We start from the raw sequence: 20,618 nt of genomic DNA on the forward strand, positions 1-20,618 counted from the left end.
TCACCCTAGAGAAGTGGGCTCAGGCCCCTCTGAGCCAAGTCCTTCGTTCTCTATGGATACATGAGAAAAAGAGAGCGCGAAGAAGCTGGGATCTGGAGTCTCTCGCTCTATAGTCTCAACCCAGCTGAAGCAAGAACGTGGTGTAGCGTCATCTTTAGTTGGGGCATAGACGGCGCAAGGGGCCCATTTTAACTACGGGCCTCTAATCAAAGCGAAGGGGATTAGAGCCGCCGCAGCTTCACGTTCCCTTCTCCAACATGGCCTCTAAGGCAGGAAGGAGAAATTGGAGGTTGGCGCCTGGCCCCGCCCACGCCCCTCGGAGGGCCAATCACCGTGGGCAGCTCCGCTGGCGCAAGCGCGCCACCGGCAGCGCACTGTGTGGACTGAGTGAGGCAATCCTTCGGGCACCTGTTGCCATGACTCCGCCCCCGTCCGGGCGGGGCTTGGGCGGGCGGGCGCAGAGCCTCCGCCCCCTCAAGCCCAGCCTGGGCCCGGCCCTCGGGCGGTTGGCCGCGGCAGGCTGCGCCGCGAGAAGGGCACCCGTGGGAGAGGAGGACGCAGGGCGCTGCGGCGGGGGAAAGTGACGAGCTGCCCTTCGCTGTCTGCCAGGCGCGCGCACGCAGCCGCCCTCCTCCGGCCGCCCACCGTCGCTCGTTGGCGGAGATGTCAGCCGCCGGCGCCCGCGGCCTGCGGGCCACCTACCACCGGGTCCTCGATAAAGTGGAGCTTATGCTGCCGGAGAAATTGAGGCCGTTGTACAACCACCCGGCAGGTAATGGGCCCAGGACGGCCCCTCCGGCCCTTCCTCCCTCTCCCTGAAGCCGCCCTCAGGGCCCCGCAGCCCTCCTGCCGGGGCGTCCCCGCCGCCGGCGCCTGCCCTCGGTGGGCGCTCCCGCCGCCCCTCCCTCCCCGCCGGTCTCTCCCAGGCCTCAGCCGTGGTTCCCCAGTGGTCGCCCCCGGCGGCCCTCGCGGCACCCCCGCCCCCCAGGCCCACCTCCGACCCTCACCGGCCTCTGGGTTTGACCTTCTCCGCTTCCGCGGCGGCCGCCGGCACCCCTCGCTGCGCCTCTTCCCCCCGGGGCTGGTGGGAGCTCGGCCCGCGCTGGGCAGAGGCTGTGCGGTAAAGGGCACGCGCCCCCGGGGCAGGGCAGCGGGCAGGCAGGGGCCTGCGGAGGCGCCCCCCGGCCTCCCGGTCCGGCGTCGCTGCTCGGCGCGTGGGTTTGGTTTAGGTCTCTGCTTGTTTATGAAATCACCGAACACTCTCTCCCCGGACCATTTTGTGTGGACCCGGACTTGATTTGGCCCTGCCACGTACTGTAGGTATGACCTTGGGCGAAACCCTGGCTTTTCGTTTCTGTAAAATCGGATCCGTCTGAGATTTAAAGGAAACATACATGTTGGGTTCTTCATAATGCTCAGTAAATGTTAGCTGCCTCTTGTCCCATTGGAAAACAATATTCTTGTGGTTGAAAAAAACAATTCTTTAGAAACCGGAAGATTCCCAATCCCGCCAACTCTGCTTAATATCTAAAATTCTGTTAACCTTTCTATAGAATGGTCAGTAACAATACTTAGTTGGCTGGGAACTGAAACGAAATATATTCTGAGGTCTCTTTCAAGCCTAAAATTTAGGAAATGAGAAAATATGTTATAAATTGGAGCTTGAAGTGCAACCCCAGAAGTGGTCTTTTTTTCCTAAACAGTTAAATCTATCTGGGTAGTTGGTGTCATTAGGAAAGTTGCCTTTTTCCCCACATATCTGATTGTGAAGCAGATCTCTGAAGTCTGAGATGGTTACTACATCTGATTTCCAGTTTGATAATGGAATAAACTGTGTCTTGGAATTATACCTTAGTATATTATTTACTGCAGTATGGTACCCGTTATAAAATAGATCTTTAAGGAGAGATTTTTATCGATGAAAAAGTTTTATTTGCCTTTTAGTTCTTTTAACCTCAGTTTTTTGGAGTTGTGCTGTTTTTTGGGGCACAGATTTTCAGGAGAGAGGGTTGAGCAATGCTTCTGTAACCCAAGCTTTGGAGTTAACTGAATTCTTTGGAGTCAACTCTGACCCTATTAAGTTTTGTGTTTGGGTTGTAGGATAAGGGCAAGGTTGAGAAGGAGCAATTTTAAACCACTTTAATAAAGAACTGGAGGGTAGTTTTATAGTGGTCTTTTCCAAGACCTTGGTTTTAATCACCCATAATCATTGCTTATAATACTTTATTCAACTTTCAGAGTGGAGAGGAGTTAGCTTTCATTTACAGATTGTACATTTTATCTGGGTATTCTTGGACTGGTTAGGTTATTGTAAACCGTTTTTCAGCATAGTGGACGGAGCATAGGTTTTGAAGCCAGACAGACGTAGGTTTGAATCTTGGCTGTGTGACTTTGACCTTAAATCCCCCAAGCCTTAGTTTTCTAATCTATAAAGTGGAAATAATAATTACCACCAGTTAAGGATTGTTGTGAAAATTAAATGATATAATGTCTGTAAAACAGGTAGCAGAGTCTTTGCCCTTAACACTCAACAAATGTTAGTTCGCTCTCACCTAATCCTTTAACCAATATGCAGGAATACCTGTCACTACAAATTACTTGTTTAAAAAGTTGTAGACACACCAACGTAGAAATGGAGAAGCATGAAAAATAAAATTGTTGATTGATTAGCATTGAATAAAATCCAAGAAAACACTGATCATTGTTCCAAGAAGTAGCAGAGTGAATATGCAAGGTTTTTGCATACTATTTTACAAAGTAGTATGTTTTTGAATCATCATTTAAACATTAGATTCACACTGGAGGTTTTTACTGTGATATGCAAGGTGAGGATATTAACAATTGGATATCATACATTGCCTATTCTAAATTTTTGAGATTTAATGTTCTCACTGACATGTCTAGACAGGTTACAAGAATAGTCTTTATACCCATATATATTTGAGTACTGCCTTATCTTATATGTTATTATAATAATATATATTGCAGTTAGATCTGTTGCTTTCATCATCTGTTTACTTACATATTGTTTCTGGCACATCATGACCTGGCCCTGTAGAGGAAGAACAGAGTTCTAACCAAATGTGTGTCCTAGCAATTTTAATCTCAAGGAATTTCATTCCCCCATCCCGTAGGTAACCCTTGATTAACACAGGTTTGATGTGCAGATCCACTTGCATGTGGGTTTTTAAAAAATAAATACATTGGAAATTTTTTTGGAGATGTGTGACAATTTGGGGAAACAGTTTGTCTTGCTTTATTATAAGAATACAGTATATAATGCATATGACATCCAAAATACGTGTCAGTCAACTGTTTATCAATAGGCTTCTAGTCAATAATAGGCCTCTAGTAGTTAAGTTTATGGGGAGTCAAAAGTTATGCATGGGTTTTCGACTTGAGGGGGTCAGCACCCAAACCCAGCATTGTTCAAAGGAACTGTATGTGATCCACACTAACCATCTGCGTAGCTACACTCTAGGTATTTGTCAAATAACCTTGAAGTCATGCTACCCAATGTTTACCTAAAAGCCTAGTTAAAAAAATAGATCAGCGGAGGAATGTCATTCCTTTGTATTTATGAGCTCCAAAATGGGCAAACTGGCAAATTGTTGCAATGGATGCACAAAATAAAACATTGGAATATGAGAGTTTTCATTGTGTGTGTGTGTGTGTGTGTGTGTGTGTGTACATATATACACACACACATAATATGAAAGTAAAAAAGTACAGTTATATATGTATATGTACACACAAACACCATAGATATGTACATACATTTAAGCTATATATAGTTTATGCATATATAAACATGAATATTATGTTCAGTGTATGAATATATAACTAGGGAATGTATGCTCAAGTTTTTTTTTTCTGATTGGGGCACGTGTTCAAAAGATGTTGGGAGACCACAGCTCTAAGGAATCTAAAACTATCCTAGAAGGTAGTTAAAAGGTACCAACTTTCAGTTATAAGATAATATAAATAAGTTTATATTTCATTTATATTATAAGGTAATAAGAGTAAGTTTGTATTTATATTAGGATATATTTTGTATTTTGTAATATAAATATTATATTTATATTATAAGATAAATAAGTTTGGGGGTGTGTAATATATAACATGGTAACTAGTTAACAATATTTTATACTTGAAATCTCCTTGGAGAGTAAAAGCTCTTAGAAGTATGACAAGGAAAAAGAATGTGTAACAAGGTGGGGTGATGGATGTTAACTTACAGTAGTAATTGTTTGGCTGGAGGAAGGAAAAACAAGGACATGCAAACAGAACAGAGATGCCATAGGGGGAGAACAGACCAGACCCCAAGGTCCATGCCTTATATGGAAAGGGGACAGCTTTTCCGGAATTCCATCCTTCTGATGTGCCAACTAAGACCCAGATGTCAGCCTCCTCCCTCTTGGAAGGAAAAAAGTTTCTAGTTGTCTATTATGTTACCTTTAGCCAATCATACCTCTCCACGCCCCCTAGAATAGCTTGCTCACTCCTCCCCCTCCTAATCCCTTATAAGCCCCCACCTCCCTGACCTGGTGTGACTTCCCTGGCCTGTAGTACCCAGACTGCAGAACATCACCCGGGAGTGGCATTCAAATAAACTACCTGGCCCTTTGTTGCCTCTCTTCACCTGCTTCAGCTAAAATTTATCTTACAGTAATCACTTCACAATATATACATATATCAAATCATTATGTTGTACACTTCAAACTAATACTATATGTCAATTATATCAATAAAACTGGGAAAGAAAATAACAAAAATAAATAAAAACTACGCTTCAGTTAAATCAGCCCAGAAAATAGCTGTTTGACCCATATTATTTTAGCTCACCAGAGCTTTGCTTTCATTGAATTACTTCCTAGGGAGAGAATCATACATACAATAAATGACACACTTCTGGGGTAGAATTTATATAATGTTTCATTAAGAGTAATTCCTCTTAGATAAGATTAGGAAGTAAATTTATGTTATTATTTTGATCAAGTTCATCAGAGTTCATCAAGGCAGCTAGATTTGTTTGCTTGAAAATGTATGTCTCTTACATATTTGGTCATGATACTTTTTTGCATAATCTTTCAAATTCTTCTATAAAAGTTTAAACTTTATAAAACATCCATTTCACTTTGAAAATAAGACAAACCCATAACAAAAGAAAATGACCATTGTATTATTCCCTATATTTTTTTATTATGCTTGAAACTAGCCCATAGTTTTTTTTTAATGTTTGTTTGATATTTCCAAACTGTTGGCATTTAAGACCTTTTCAACTTCCAAGAGTGGACTTCTAAGGAACAAAATGAAAATGTGTTAGTTGTTAGGTGTTAACTCTCTGTCTAAAAGAATGCATTTATATCTAATGAGAACACATTTCCCTCATCTTAGACTCCAAATTAAATTTCTTAAGAGATTTTTATTCAATATATTTTCAGCAGTTCAGAATTTCTACCTAATCCAACGTTTTCATTCATCATAGTGCATGTTCTGTTTATACTTCTGCTTATCTTAATTTTAAGGTATAATCACTTCAGGTAGCTAATTAACCCATTTTTTTATGCTTGAGAATAGCTGTGTCATTGTGTATAACTGGAAACCTGGTTTTCCCAGGTCTATAAAGACAATGTGACATTGTATTCTTAGTGTTTTAGTGATATTTATTTCCAAATGCTTTGTTTTATCAAAACTTTGTTTTAGAAATGCTGAAGTTGGAATGCTTTCTCATTACCATTTCCGCTAATGCTTGCTTGCTGTTTATAGGAAGATGATTTCTGTACCTAAATTCCTACGTGTCTAAATTTATTTGGCTTATTTACTCTTAAAATAGAAAATGATTAGCTAAGTAAAATGGAAGAGTGAACTGAAATAAGTTTTCTACCCATTGTATGATGATAGGTATTGCTAGCCATTCTCCCTTTTCTTAACAACGAAAAAAGCATTACTTATTTGCGTTTATAGATGTATGATTATTTGTGTCACTTGTCACACCCTCTGATATTTCCAAAAAACTAGAAATTTATAACATTTTGTATATTTGCTGATAATTTTTAGTCAGTGATTGGCAGTTTTTGAACTAGGTTAGGGTTTGTCTTACGAAGTTATTCACTAACTAAAATATTCATACTGCCTTTGGTCCTGGGTCTAGCAACCATCATTTCCTGTTTGAAGGTCTTTGTTTGGTCTGGTTGTAGGGTTGAGGAGCAGTTTATATTTTAAACCTATGACCTAGCTGGGGGCAGTTGAGTAAACAGTTACCAGGCATGCTTCACAGAAAAGCTTGACTATTATTGAACCTTGAAGGATCAACCATTTAAGCTTGTAAATAAACCAGAACCTGGAGACATTGCTCAGGAAACAATTTTTGGGGTGACAGAAGGGGAAGCATCATATGACACGCCAGGCTCTGCCCAGTAGGTGGCGGCATATGGATATGCACACATGTATGTATACACATTTACATAGTAGGGTTAGTTTAAACTCCAGTTAGTACTGCTTCCGACTTTAGGCTAACTCATCTTTTTATTCAACATCAGTTAGGAGGCAGATTGATATGCTACCTAGTAAGTATGAATACTATTTAGCTACTAGCCTCAAAGAAGTCTTACTTTTGATAGCTATGTAGGTACACAACTGTATATAAAATACACTGTGATAGATTTTTTTAATTCCACTGTACTAAATCACAGTGAATTAATGAATTTAGCTGTAAGAACAACATGGATTAATTTGAAAGGGGTAAAAAAAATACCAAGGATAATGTTAAATCATGGGAGAATAGTCCAAAATGTGTAACACTGCCATCATTTAATAATGCTAAAGGCAAGCAGTTTACACTGTATGTGGGACACTTTTCTGGGACCAGTTAAGAAGAAGTTACTGAGAGGGGTGATGCATTTTTACATTTTTCAAATTTCTTTCCATAATGTTAAAATTAGCCAACTACTTTTGATAGTAATTCAGCCAAAATGCACGCAAAAAAAGAGTTCAAATATTTTCACTTTGGGATGATGATATTACTAGTGTAGCTTTGATGAAAGCACTTTAGAATTAAGTTCTCCTAAAATGTTTTTATATGGCTTCCAGATAATGACTTTACTTAAACGGCCCTCCTGAGCTCAGGTCATTAAAGCCAACACTGTATTTTGTATTTTATTTGCTAACACATTCACAGTGCCTGATACAATGTAAAGCATGAAGTAATGATTATGGGTAAGTCAGTGAATGGGCTTGTCTAAAACAAATTAAACCCAGGACTAAAAGTGGGTCTGTTTAATTTAGTGTGGTACTTTTTCACCTTTACTACCTTTCTTTTGTTTTGATTCTAAATAATAGGCGTAAGTCAGTTTTATCTCTTAAATGGTATTTATGCATATATAAATAGAAATACTCATTATTAATGACAGTCAATATTCACCTATTGGGAGGAAATGGGTAAATGCATCTTTACCTGCTGGTGCTATTGAGCTATATTAACTGGAAGTAAATGAAATAAAATGTGTTATCCTTGGGTGATGATGCCATTTTAGATGGGACTTTTGTGACCTCAAAAAAAAATTTATTTATTCTTGTAAAGCAGAATATTAAGACAGCAATAATAGTCACGAATTTTAGAATTCGTGAATTTTAAAAATGTAATCTATTTAAAGAAAATAATTTAATAATTACATAATATATAATTAGATAATATAAATACAATAAAATAATTTTAAACAATTTAATTGAAACAAGATTTTAAAATTTTGAATTTGCTTATAAATCACTGTTGAATTATCAAGTTGCTTAATTTGTGTGTTAAGAAATAAATGTATTTTGTTGATTTAGTGTGTGAAAACATATGTACCATATTAACTGCTTTGATATGTATTACATTTAGCATGCTTAGATACATTTTAAATTTCCATGGGCAAATTCTGTTTCTTTCCTGTCACTGTATCCTCATGCAGGTTAAAAGAGATGTACAATTTGGAAGAGTTAAAAATGAGCAGTTAAAGGGCACTAGTTTAAGAGTTAGAAGACTTTGGTTCCAGGTACAACTCTGCTGCTCAGCGGCTGAAGGACTTGAGCAGGTCACAGAGCTTCTGAGCCTCATTGCTAAAATGAAGGATTTGGATTAATGATCTCTGAGTGTCCTCCCAGCTCTGCAACATCCTGCTTCTCAAATCCTAGGTTATCTAAGAAAGTAGAATTGTTTTCAGTGCTACAAACATTTATTTAACATTTATTTAACCCAGGCAGATGGGTACCAGGATAATGAAAATTGGGACTCTGCTGTTAAGCAACTTACAGACCTGTCTTTCCCCTCTCATGTGAATTTTAAAATTAGCTTAATTAATTTTTTACTGGAATATACAGAATTTTTACAAGCACTTTTACTAGAATACATATGGCAACATGTTGTTTATAATACTGAATATTAATAGAGTTAGTGAATATATAAATATCTATGGGGCTTGTATCACAAAATACCCATTATTTGCAATTTCCCTGATTTGAAGATTATCCCTAAGTAAACTAACATTGAGTTCCATGTTCATGGCAAAGCATTGGGAATGCTTTCCAAAACCATCTCCATTATACTTCAGCTAATTTTTAACAGGTCACAAAAATACAAATGATTAACAAGCAGATTGGAGAATTAATACTGTGGTGACTTTCTAAATGTTAAGTGAAATGTAAAGTGCAGAATGCATAGGAAAAATGATTAGAAATAGATTGATGAATCTTTGGTTTTTTGAAATGTGATGGCTGTTAAAAAGACATGTATAAAATAGTTGGTTTATTCCTAATTTTTTCTTTCTTTTTTTTTCAGGTCCCAGGACAGTTTTTTTCTGGGCTCCAATTATGAAATGGGTAAGTCTTGAGTCTGCAGAAGCTACTAAAAAAAAAACTGTTTAAAAGGAGCTTATTAATTTGAAGTAACTTTTATAGAAGGAAGTACTTTTAAATGTACATGGTATGCCTTAAAATTACTTCATATAAATACTCTCAGATGTACCATTTTTATAGCATAAAGCATACCACCTACTTTAGCTTTTCTGAGCTCCTTAGATAAGAGGACTTTTGAGAACATATTTGTTAAAAAGCTTATCTTTGTGAGCCTTAGGAAAATAAAACTTGAGTATAAAGTTTTAAGACTAAAGCATAAAATTAGTTAGAACCCCCCAAATTAACTTTTATTACTAATTTAGAATGAGACCTGAAGATAATAGCATAAAGGTAGAGGTGAGGAAAGTTAATCTCAGAAAGCAGAAGGATTTGTCCAAGGGTGTATATTTGTATTTGGTAGGTGATAATCTAGGGATTCTGGCTCCAAGACCAGCGTTTTTACCTTATGCCAGGCTCCCATTCACAAAGTTCTTTCACTGAAGAGAAATCATTGTGTTGGCTGTTCCTAGCAAATCATTGATTTTATGTTGAAAGAGCCAGTTTGAGCCAATAGCGGTGCTTCTCAGAGTCACCCATCATTCTCAGCATTGTTATTACCCCAAACTTGTTAGGGATGCAGATTTCCGGGTCCCATCCCAGATATACTAAATCTGAAAACTCGGGATGGAGCCCAGTAATAAGCCCTCCAGGTGATTCTGATGAAGTCTAAACTTTAAGGACTTCTGGTCTCAATATCCATGATATTATCTATGTTCACACAGATGGCAAAAATCCTCAACAAAGTATTAGCAAACCAAATCCAAAAGTACATCAAGAAGGTCATCCATCATGACCAAGTGGGATTTATTCTAGGGATGCAAGGATGGTACAATATTCGTAAATCATCAGTATCATACACAACATTAAAAAAAAGATTAATAAAAACCACATTATCATCTAATACATGCTGAAAAAGCATTTGACAAAATTCAACATCTATTCATGATAAAAACTCTCAACAGAATAGGCATAGAGGGTACGTACCTCAACATAATAAAGGCCATATATGACAAACCCACAGCCAACATCATACTTAACAAAAAGCTGAAAGCTTTTCCTCTAAGATGGGGAACAAGACAAGGATATCTACTCTCACCACTTTTTTTCAACATACTACTGGAGGTCATAGCCACAGCAATCAGACAACACAGAGATAAAAGGTATCCAAATTGGTAAGGAAGAAGTTAAACTCTCAGTATTTGCAGTTGACACGATGTACATAGAATACCCTAAAGACTCCACCAAAAAACTTCTAGAACTAATAACTGAATTCAGAAAAGTTGCAGGATACAAAATTAATACACAGAAATCTGTTGGGTTCCTATAAACTAACAACTAGCAGAAAGAGAAATCAGGAAAACAACTCAATTTTTAATTGCATCGAAAAGAGTAAAATACCTAGGAATGAATCTAACCAAGGAGGTGAAAGACTCCACTCTGGAAACTACAATCAGATACTCATGAAACAAATTAAAGAATACACCAAAAAATGGAAATCTATCCCATGCTCATTGACAGGAAGAACTAATATTGTCAAAATGGCCATCCTGTCCAAATAGTTTACAGATTCAATGCAATCCCTATCAAAATACCAAAAGCATTCTTCAGTAAAGTAGAACAAATAGTTCTAAAATTCATATGGAACCACAAAGGACCCCAAATAGCCAAAGCAATCCTGTGAAGGAAGAATAAAGCTGGGGGGACATTATGCTCCCTGACTTCAAGCTCTGCTACAAAGCTACAGTAATCAAAACCATTTGGTACTGGCACAAGAACAGACCCATAGATCAATAAATGGAACAGAATAGAGAGTACAAATATAAAACCACACATACATAGTCAATATATGATAAAGGAGCCATGAATATACATCGAGAAAAAGACAGCCTCAGAAACAACTGATGTTGCAAAACTGGACAGCTACACATAAGAATGAAACTGGAGTATTGTCTAATTCCATACACAAAAGTAAACTCAAAATGGATCAAAGACCTGAATGTAAGTCATGAAACCATAAAACTCATAGAAAACATAGACAAAAATCTCTTAAACATGAGCAACTTTTTCTTGAACACATCTCCTTGGGCAAGGAAAACAAAATAAAAAATGAACAAGTGGGACTACATCAAACTAAAAAGCTTCTGTACAGCAAAGGACACCATCAGCAGAACAAAAAGGCACCCTGTAGTAAGAGGGAATATATTCATAAGCAATTCATCTGATAAAGGGTTGACATCCAAAATATATAAAGAACTCATATGCCTCAACACCCAAAAAACAAATGACCTTATCAAAAAATGGGCAGAGCACCTGAGCAGACACTTGTCCACAGAAGAAATACAGATGGCCAACAGGCACATGAAAAGATGCTCCACATCACTAATCATCAGGGAAATGCAAATTAAAACCACCAAGAGATATCACCTCACACTAGTTAGGATGGCCAACATCCAAAAGACAAGAAATAACTAATGCTGGTGAGGATGTAGAGAAAAGGAAACCCTCCTACACTGTTTATTGGGACTGCAAATTGGTGCTAGCGCTGTGGAAAGCAGTATGGAGGTTCCTCAAAAACTAAAAATAGAAATACCATTTGACCCAGTAATTCCACTCCCAGGAATTTACCTGAAGAAAACAAAATCCCTGATTTGAAGAGATATAGGCACCCCTATGTTTATCGCCATGCCGTTTGCAATAGCCAAGATATGGAAGCAACCTGAGTGTCCATTCATCAATAGATGAATGGATAAAGAGATGGTACATATACACAATGGAATATTATTCAGCCATAAAAAGAAAAGAAATCCTCCCATTTGCAACAACATGGATGGATCTAGAGAGTATTATGTTCAGTGAAATAAGTCAGGCAGAGAAAGACAAATACTGTATGATTTCACTTATTTGTGGAATATAAAAACAAAGCAAAACAGAAGGAACAAAACAGCATTAGACTCATAGACACTGAGAAGTGACTAGTGGTTACCAAGGGGGAGATAAGTGGATGGGGACAGGAGGAGAGGAACTGTTGAACCACTGTGATGTACATTTGATAAAATTAAAAAACTACTGGTCTCCATGGTAGTCTGCTTTTTTTAACTGCAGTAAAATACACATAGAATTTCTCGCCTTAATTTACTGCTTTTTATAGTGTTAAGTACATTCACATCATTGTGCAGCCAATCTCCAGCACTCTTTGTCTTGCAAAACTAAAGCTCTGTGTTATTAATCAGCAGCTCTCTCCTCATCCCCTCCTCTACCCCAGCACCCCACCATTCTACTTTCTGGCTCCATAAATTTGACTTCAGGAATCACTAATTAGAATCAGACAGTATTTCTTCTTGTGCTTGACTTCACTTAACACAATGACCTTTAGGTTCATGCATGTCTATGTATTTCTTTCCTCTTTAAGTCTGAATGATATTCTGTTGTATGTACAAACCACAATTTATTTATCCATTCATCTGTTGGTGGACGCCTGGGCTGCTTCTGCCTTTTGGCTATAGTGAACAGTGCTGCACAGATATCCATCCCACTCCCTGCCTTCAATTCTGGATCATGTGGTAATTCTATATTATTTGAGGAACCACCATAGCTATTCCATAGGATGCACTATTTTATATTCCCATCAGCAATTCACAAGGGTTCCAGTTTCTCCCTGTGCTCTTCAACCTTGAGACTTTCACTGCTGTCTGATAATGGCAGTCCTAATGGGTGTGAAGTCGTGTCTCATTAGGGCTTTGATTTGCATTTCTCCAATTTGGTTAGTTATGCTGAGCATCTTTTCATGTGCTTATGACCATTTGTATATCTTTGAAGAAATGTCTATTATTAAAGTCCTTTGCCCATCTTTTTAATCAAGTTATTTTTTGTTGTGGAGTTGTAGTCTATTTTAATTATCTTAAATGTACTATTTTAAGTTGTTAGAACAATTCAGAAATTCAGTTGTAAATATAAGTAATTGAGAATGTTAGAGCTGGAATTGGCTGGCCCTCAATCTTACGGCCTTAGGCAAGTTACGTCTCTGCCAGTTTGCCTAAACTATAAAATGACAAGATTAGGATAGATTAGTGGTTAGGAACAGAGCAGTTCTTTACTATATTTATATGTTGCAAAAAGGTTCCATCAAGTAAAAAAAAGTTTTAATATATCATCTTTAATGGTTCTGCTCTAAACATTGAATAGTGTCGTGTGCAAAAAAAAAAAATACTATTGAAGGTATATTACTATTTCCCTTCTCTTCCTACCAACACTGAAAATTATATAGTTATTATATACCTATATGGTACAGTTGATTGCTGAAGTATTGTTTCTAGCACCATTATTAAAAGAGTAAGAATGATTTAATTCATATGTAATAAATTTGGGGTCCTCTTTGACCTCAAATTTGCCAGTTTGGAGGTTTTTTGATTTTATCCTAGATTTTGTATTTTGAAACATTGACAGTATTATATACTTATAAGTGCTTATATACTTATACTTCTTGATTGTCTCCTTTAAAAACATCTATTTTAAGTTCATGTTGAAGCCATACATAGTCTCCTGATGACGGCACAGCCATAGAAACTTCCCTGTTTTATTCTCGGTAGGGAGACTTCTTTGACTAAATTTTTTTAATGTACGTATTACTGTGTCCTCTTACCCCAGAGGATTTGATAATAGATGGTAGTCTATACATGACACATAACAATTACTGCTGCCAGTCATAAATGTTCTAGATTAACAATATTTAACTGTACTTCAGACATTTACTGTGGAGTCTGGCCACTTGTTGAAGCCAAATAATTAATCATAAAGATAAAACTAGATAATCCTAAAAAACAATATTTATAAATACTTATATACCTTAAATATTTTATTTTAGCTTAGAGAATATAATATATTCTCCTCATTTGCCAATCATCTACTGTAAGGCCAAAGCTTTCAATTGTATATGTATCCACTGATTTTGAATTCCACATCTTCTTTCTTGGATGAATCACACCATATAGTGCATCCTATATAATTTCGTTTAGTTTTCTTTAAAGCAGAGCAAGTTCATAGACACTTTCATAAAAGTTTGAGAACAGAAACTGCTGGATTTTATGGTTTCCTGCACCCTAATATTTTTATATCTGCCTCAGTCACCCGTAACTTGACAGCAATTTTTTTAACAACTTGCCTTTATTCATCTTTCCCAAGCAGTCACTTTAATTTTCATAGAAATAACAACTCTCTTTTTGTACTTTACCTATTTACCCAATAGTTAATTAAATTATGTAAATTACATTTGAAGACAAACACAGTGACTTGACAAAAACACAACTCAGCTGGTGGGAACAAAAATGCATTAGGGTGATACAGAATTAACAGACCACTAGCCACAAGTATTCCACATGCCATGGGCATGTGTTAGCCTGTTTACAGAAGGAATGGAGATCACCGGCTCACCTGGGAAAAGTATTATGTGAAGGTCAGTTAGGAGAGCATCCTTTATTTTTGTTCATAGTCTTTGCACAGACTGGGTTACCTTAACTCTGAAACAACATACCATTTAATGTAGCTAATTTTTCTATTTTCTCCTTAGGAATGAGTCAGACTATTTTGGGATTATCCAATGCAGATTTTTAAAACCTATTTGCTTTCCAGCTAGAACTACTTCTGTAGATTAATTCACAGTTTAAAATCTTCAGGGCTTTGCCATCTAAAGCATTTTGGAATTTGGAATACTCTTTAGTGGTACTTCATTTCTTTAATACTCCTCTACAAATGTCAGATTTCTAGAAAGAAATGAAGGGAAAAAAATGTTGTATACTATCTGAGGATTATTTACCCCACTCAGTGGAGGTAATCAGGTGCCAGAATCACAAACCTGGGCTTCAGACATTTAAAAAACATTTTTTTAATTGATGGAGACAATGGGAGCTAACTTGAGTCGCCTAAGATGCCAAACTGTCTGTATTGGGTTATTTAACACATTATCTTATACTTAATCTTCAACAGAAAAAAATCTGAGAAGCAAATATTATCACCATTTTCCAGATAAGGGCAATTGAGTTTCCAAGAACAAGGTGGCTGAATATACTGTCTTTAGTTGAGGGGCAGAGTCAGGATTTTAACCCCCAGAGCTATTGACTCCAAAGCCTATGCTCTCAAACACTTATGTGTCTGCCTTTAACATAGCCACTGTGGATCTATCTATAATTGGTACTGTTTTTTGTGTGTTAATGTTTTACACAGTCTCATGGTACACTCTAAGCAGTCTCTGAATCTACAGTTCTATTACTTGGACAAAGGTGAAAAGGATATAGAAACCATTATTCCTTTATCTCTGCTGCTCTAAAGATGTAAGCTACTATTATTTTTGTTAATAATATTTTACAGGCACTGTACTAAATACTCTCAAAGAAAATTATCTCATTTAATCATACATCACTTTTGCAAAGGATCTGTAATATTCTCATTTTATACATGAGGAATTTAAGACTAGTGTTTTGTAACTTAACCAAAGTCACACAGCTAGTAAGTAACAGAGATTAGATTCACAATGAGATTTTTTTAAGATAATTTACATGAGATTAGAGGGATGTAGAAATAGGAAAGGAGCTCAAGACCCCTGTGGGAGGGAACAATTACTAACATGTCCGAGAAAAATTGTGTGGACTGTGAGTATAAACAAAATCGAGGCCACTGACTTCTTCCAAAAGAGAATGCTAGAATAGCCTACCTTCTTTACAGATCTGTTCAAGCCACAATGTAATACGTGGACCCAGGAGAATAGTAGAAGTCAGTCCTTTCTTCCGTATACAATGGCAGTATTCCACCTGCAGAAGTAAAACAATATAAAACAGGAAAACACGTTGGGACCTGGAAGAAGAACATAAGGAGGGGTGATTTGGAAGCGTTTGGGAAGGAAATCCCAGGAATGCGGGTAAAAATTAAGGAGAAAAGTAATGTTGGCCATGGTTACCTCTGATTATACTCCTATATTTAAACATTTCCCCTTTGTAAAACAGAATCACTGCCTTTGAACTGTTGGCTTTATTAGTTTAAAATCATTTGGATTTGGGTTAAATTTGTGTATAAATTCACAGGTATATGTGTTTTTTATTTAGGAGCAAAACCCTTTGCTGATTTATATTTTCCAGGCAAGAGCATCTTTTAGAAACTCAGTAAAACCTGAAAATAAGTTCTTAAAAACGTTGTCTAATGACGTATTTAGGATTTGATTTAGAGCACTTGAAGGGAAAAAGAGAAAGGGAGGAGGGGAGGTGGAGCGTATGTGGCAGTCGCAGCGAGTAGCCGACTCGGGGAGGGTAAGTAGGGGTTCTTGGGTAATTTCTCTCATTCTGTGTAGGTTTGAATTTTTCATTTTATTAAAAATCATTTTATTATACATTCTAATCTCTGCAGTAGAGTAGCACGACTAATAATCTAGTGAAGACTCGTTACTAAACTTTCTGTGAGATGCCATCGGCAGGGAATGAGTGGCATGATTGCAAAAGACAGTGTTAAAAACACAGCCCTGAAGAAATGACCATGTACACTTGGACATTAAAGAAAATTTTCTAACCAAGAAACCAAATTAGAACTTTTCTGATATGTCCACTTTTAAAAAAGAGTAACACTGACAAAAATATTACTGACAAATTACCTTAAATAGCTTTCAGGCATCCACACCAGTGGTTCCAAACATGTACAAAGAATATGAATATATAAATTTGTAAGTGAAGTGGCATTTGTAGAATACACACGCACACACACACAACTGATTTTCAAACACACAAGGCTGCCTAATATGGTTAACAAAATATAAATTAATTCAGAGAGCATTCATGAATTTGTTGTAGCTTTTTGTGATGATATATACTTTCTTAGTGGTGGATACTAAAATTACAGCTACTATCATATGGAACTCTGAAACAGTTTGTGTTTTATTTAGAGCTAAGAATCATTACTCATGAGGCTCCTTCCTTTCTGTGTGTTACTGTGCGTTTCCAGGGGTTGGTGTGTGCTGGCTTGGCAGATATGGCCAGACCTGCGGAAAAGCTCAGCACGGCTCAGTCTGCTGTGTTAATGGCTACAGGTAAAATAAATGAGTATCTTCCATGTTCCATATAGGACATGGAATGTTCTTGTTTTGTCTTAACATCAGTTTATTTGATAGTTTGATGTTCTAAATACATGCACATGTACTCACACACAAAGGCATTAACAGTGTTACCTCTCGGGTGGTATTAGGTTATAAATGGAGGAGTCAGAGGAGGCTGACTGTGAATAAGTATCTGAGTGGGTTTTTGTTTTCCAAGTTTTGCCACAAGCATATTTAGTAGGAAAAAAAGTTGCAGTTAATATTCATTTGCCCTATAACAATTTCCCTTTGAAGTAAGAACTGAGTGTTTTGTGTAACACTGAATTATAGTGAGTTTATTAAAGACCCAGTATAGCATTTCTTTGTCCTTTTTCCCACATTATGTTGTCATAGTCTTATTTATAGTTACTTTACCCTAATAGTAAATGTTGAGGTAAGATACTGCAGCAGTACCTGTGCTCTTTTTTAAAAAGAGTTTGTTTCAACAGGGTTTATTTGGTCAAGATACTCACTTGTAATTATTCCCAAAAACTGGAGTCTGTTTGCTGTTAATTTCTTCGTCGGGGCAGCAGGAGCCTCTCAGCTCTTCCGTATTTGGAGGTAAGCCTTCCTAAGGTATTAAAAGACCTTCTCAGAAGCCTCCCAGATGGCAGTACTTCACAGATCATGTTAAGGTAGGATGTCACTGAAATAGAAATTTAGTATTTCTAGAAAAGTCAAAGGGTTTTTGTTAAAGTGTTAAGCAGTATGTTACCTAGGTTTTAAATCTAACTGTATTATGTAGGTGGATAGCCCTTCTATAGAATCTCTTCTGTTAATGAAGTGATACCATTTATGATAGATCAAGCAACTTTCTGCATGAGCCTTCCGTCACTCACTGTCAGTCACACATAGTAAGCAGGACTTAGCTGTATAGTTGGGTAGTGTTGGAAATGATACCTAGAGTGAGGCTGCTGGTTTTGCTGGGAAGTGTTCCCTGAGCACTGGAGATTGCCACGCTATTTACTCAGCTAACGTGACTTGTCAGTGACCAGTCAACACTGCAATGAGCTCATCTTAAGTGAAGGCCTGGCTTTGTTTGAGCCATAGAACCGTCCCTAAATTACAAAGCAATGTCATGAATAATAGCTTTCTTTGGCTAAAAATGTTGAATGATCTCTGAAGAAACAGAAAATATCTAGTTACAATTTCCCTTCCTTTTAGAAGGTGTCCTATTTGGCAGAGTACAATGCACTTTAATTTCATTCATCTTTGTCATCCTTAGCTTTTATAGTAGTTTTATAATTCAATCCATTATCTGCACATAATGGATGGATGGATGAATAAATAACTCATTCTGCAGTACGCCTGGCAACCATTTTTAGGGCTTACTTACATCAATATAAACTTCAATTTGTACAGCGTTTATTCTCGGTATTTTTTCATACACCATCTTGTTTTAACTATACATTAGCTAATGATAGTAGAGCTAAGCACAAGAAGGAACTTATTCCATGAAGCTACCTTATCTCCTAGGTTTTTCAAAATGTTCCGATTTCAGATATTCAACAGTGTTTTCCTAAGTTCTCTAGAGAGCCCAGCATTCATATTTCCAACCAACTCTCCCAGTCTGCTATGTAACTGAGGTTCCAGAAATCCTTTTGTCAAACTGTACCTGAATTTCTGATCTCAGAATTGGTACATCTGAATGGAATCAGGACCTTTTGGGAAGTCATGGAGGTGGGGCAGGCTTCATGGAGTGATGTCGTCTTGTGCTTGCCTTTCCTCCAGTCTGCTGTGAGCTGGGGGGACAGTACGTGAAGCCCAGGGTGCGGTGGACAGGAAGGACTCTGGCTTTGCAGCTAATTCACCTTTGGGTTAATGAGAGTTGAAGGAGCAGCTCTTAGCTTAAGTAAACGCATGTGCTTACAGCCTGCTAGCCTTGTAGCCTGCATTGTGGTGGTATGTTTTACTTTAGTGATTTGACAGGCTCCCATTCTCAACTGATTTTATTCTCAGGACAGATGCTTTGTGAGTGTAAAATAAAGAGTTCTAGATGACCACATTTTGCTAAATTATATACATACCTTCATGTTTGTCATACTCTTATATAGTTCAAGAATGAAATGCTCTTTAAAGTAATACTTTTGTACGTGAAGCTGTATGTCAGTTAAGTTGTTAAAACTTTAGGCAGTTGGAAGCCAGAATTAAAGTCCTTGGGTCACTTTCCCCTCTGCCTCTTTCTAACTACAAGCCCCTGGGAAGATTGTATTTACAAACATATAGCCTCTCCACAAGTGAGGAAGAAGAGATGGAATGTGCTTTCCCTTCCCTCCTCATCATAAATGTATCTATTGAATTCTTGATTATTTGTCTTTCTGTTTCCTTTATAGATACAACCAAGAGCTAAAGGCTAAAGCCAATGAGTAAGAGTGCTGACCACCAAACAAACAGTCTAGTGTCCACAGCCACTGGGACCTACTTTGATTTATTATTTGATTATGATAAGGTGATATTAACAGCTAAAGCTTGGAAGGCATATGAGAAATCTAACTGTACCTGAGGAGCTGGTATTTGATTCAATAGAAAATAAAGCAAACTTTTAATAATGTCTCTTTACATATGACTGAAGGAACTTATCTATGGACAGTCACATTTTTCTACTGTTTGCCCCTAATAAATCACACCTGCTCATACGTACACCGGCCTCTTCTGCTCTAGTCACTGTGGCATGTGTAGAGCGCATGCTGGAGCCACAGGACAGCGGTGACGGCGAGCCAGGGAGGGAGGCACAGGCAATGGGGTGGCTAAAAATGACTTCAAACTATTATAAAATATTTTAACCTGAAATGAAAACTCGAGTTTTTTTTTGTTTTTGTTTATTGCTTATTGTGTGAGATTCTTTTATAGTTACTGAGTAATAAAGGATTTTTTAAGTCTTTGAATAACATTCAGTAACTGATAATATAGCAGGAGAGATTCTACTCAGACCTGAATTTGAATCCCAGCTCTGTGGTTTATAATCTATGACTTCAGGCAAGTTAAGAAAGCGTCTAGCAGAGTGGGATATGGGTTGGCTTTCTGTAAATATTTGTGACTTCCCATTGTAGGGAGAGGCTGGGCTTAGATTACTCCATACTCGAAGTAATCAATAGTCTCTTTGATTTCAGCTCCAACTTGGAGTGCTGTGCTTTCTTCTAAAATGCTGTGCACACCAGCCCTGCTTAGAATTGTAGCCAGAAGAATCCACAAGGCAAGTCCTTTCTAAATGTGAAGAAGCAATGACAAAAGAACTTCTGAATAATATACTATAACTGATCAAAATCTGCCAATTAGCAGTTGAAAACCTTGTGCTTTTATCATTTACCCCTTCACCCATAATCCATCTTTGAGAAGAAAAGATGAGAGAATTTGACATAAGCAAGTGAAGAAGCCCTGAAGGGTCAAATTATTATGCTTATTTTCTAAGTCACAGTTAAATTAGTTTGGCATGTGTGGGCACATGTGTGTTTGTGTGCGTTTCCTAGGTTAAGTATTTAGGAAAAACATGAAATAGGACAGACACAAAAAGCTTATCACAATGTTCCTACTGAATTGGTGTGTCACTTCTCAGTTAAGCCGCCTCTTTCCTACATGG

The 20,618-nt window shown here is 37.5% G+C and overlaps 1 protein-coding gene across 2 annotated transcripts; it reads left to right on the forward strand.

Annotated features, from left to right (window-relative positions):
- Window positions 1-484: 484 nt before the first annotated feature.
- MPC2 (mitochondrial pyruvate carrier 2) lies at window positions 485-19,600 on the forward strand. 2 transcript variants are annotated; one of them, XM_036899539.2, is made up of 5 exons: window positions 485-772; window positions 8,819-8,859; window positions 16,837-16,996; window positions 17,491-17,602; window positions 19,375-19,600. In XM_036899539.2, exons 1-5 carry the CDS (start codon window positions 664-666, stop codon window positions 19,409-19,411), a joined length of 459 nt encoding a protein of 152 aa, XP_036755434.1. In that variant the 5' UTR covers window positions 485-663; the 3' UTR covers window positions 19,412-19,600. The 2 variants fall into 2 exon arrangements, with proteins under 2 accessions (XP_036755434.1, XP_036755522.1); XM_036899627.2 differs by having other exon boundaries at window positions 16,912-16,996.
- The last annotated feature ends 1,018 nt before the right edge of the window (window positions 19,601-20,618 follow it).

Source organism: Manis pentadactyla, chromosome 19 (assembly GCF_030020395.1).
Source record: "Manis pentadactyla isolate mManPen7 chromosome 19, mManPen7.hap1, whole genome shotgun sequence".
In the NCBI taxonomy this organism is placed as follows: Eukaryota; Metazoa; Chordata; class Mammalia; order Pholidota; family Manidae; genus Manis; species Manis pentadactyla.

Excerpts from the sequence above, each read along its gene's own strand:
- MPC2 (XM_036899539.2), top strand. The coding sequence starts at position 664 with ATGTCAGCCGCCGGCGCCCGCGGCCTGCGGGCCACCTACCACCGGGTC. Across the intron at positions 16,997-17,490 it reads TGCTGTGTTAATGGCTACAG|GGTTTATTTGGTCAAGATAC; the intron begins GTAAAATAAATG and ends TTGTTTCAACAG. Across the intron at positions 17,603-19,374 it reads CAGCTCTTCCGTATTTGGAG|ATACAACCAAGAGCTAAAGG; the intron begins GTAAGCCTTCCT and ends TTTCCTTTATAG.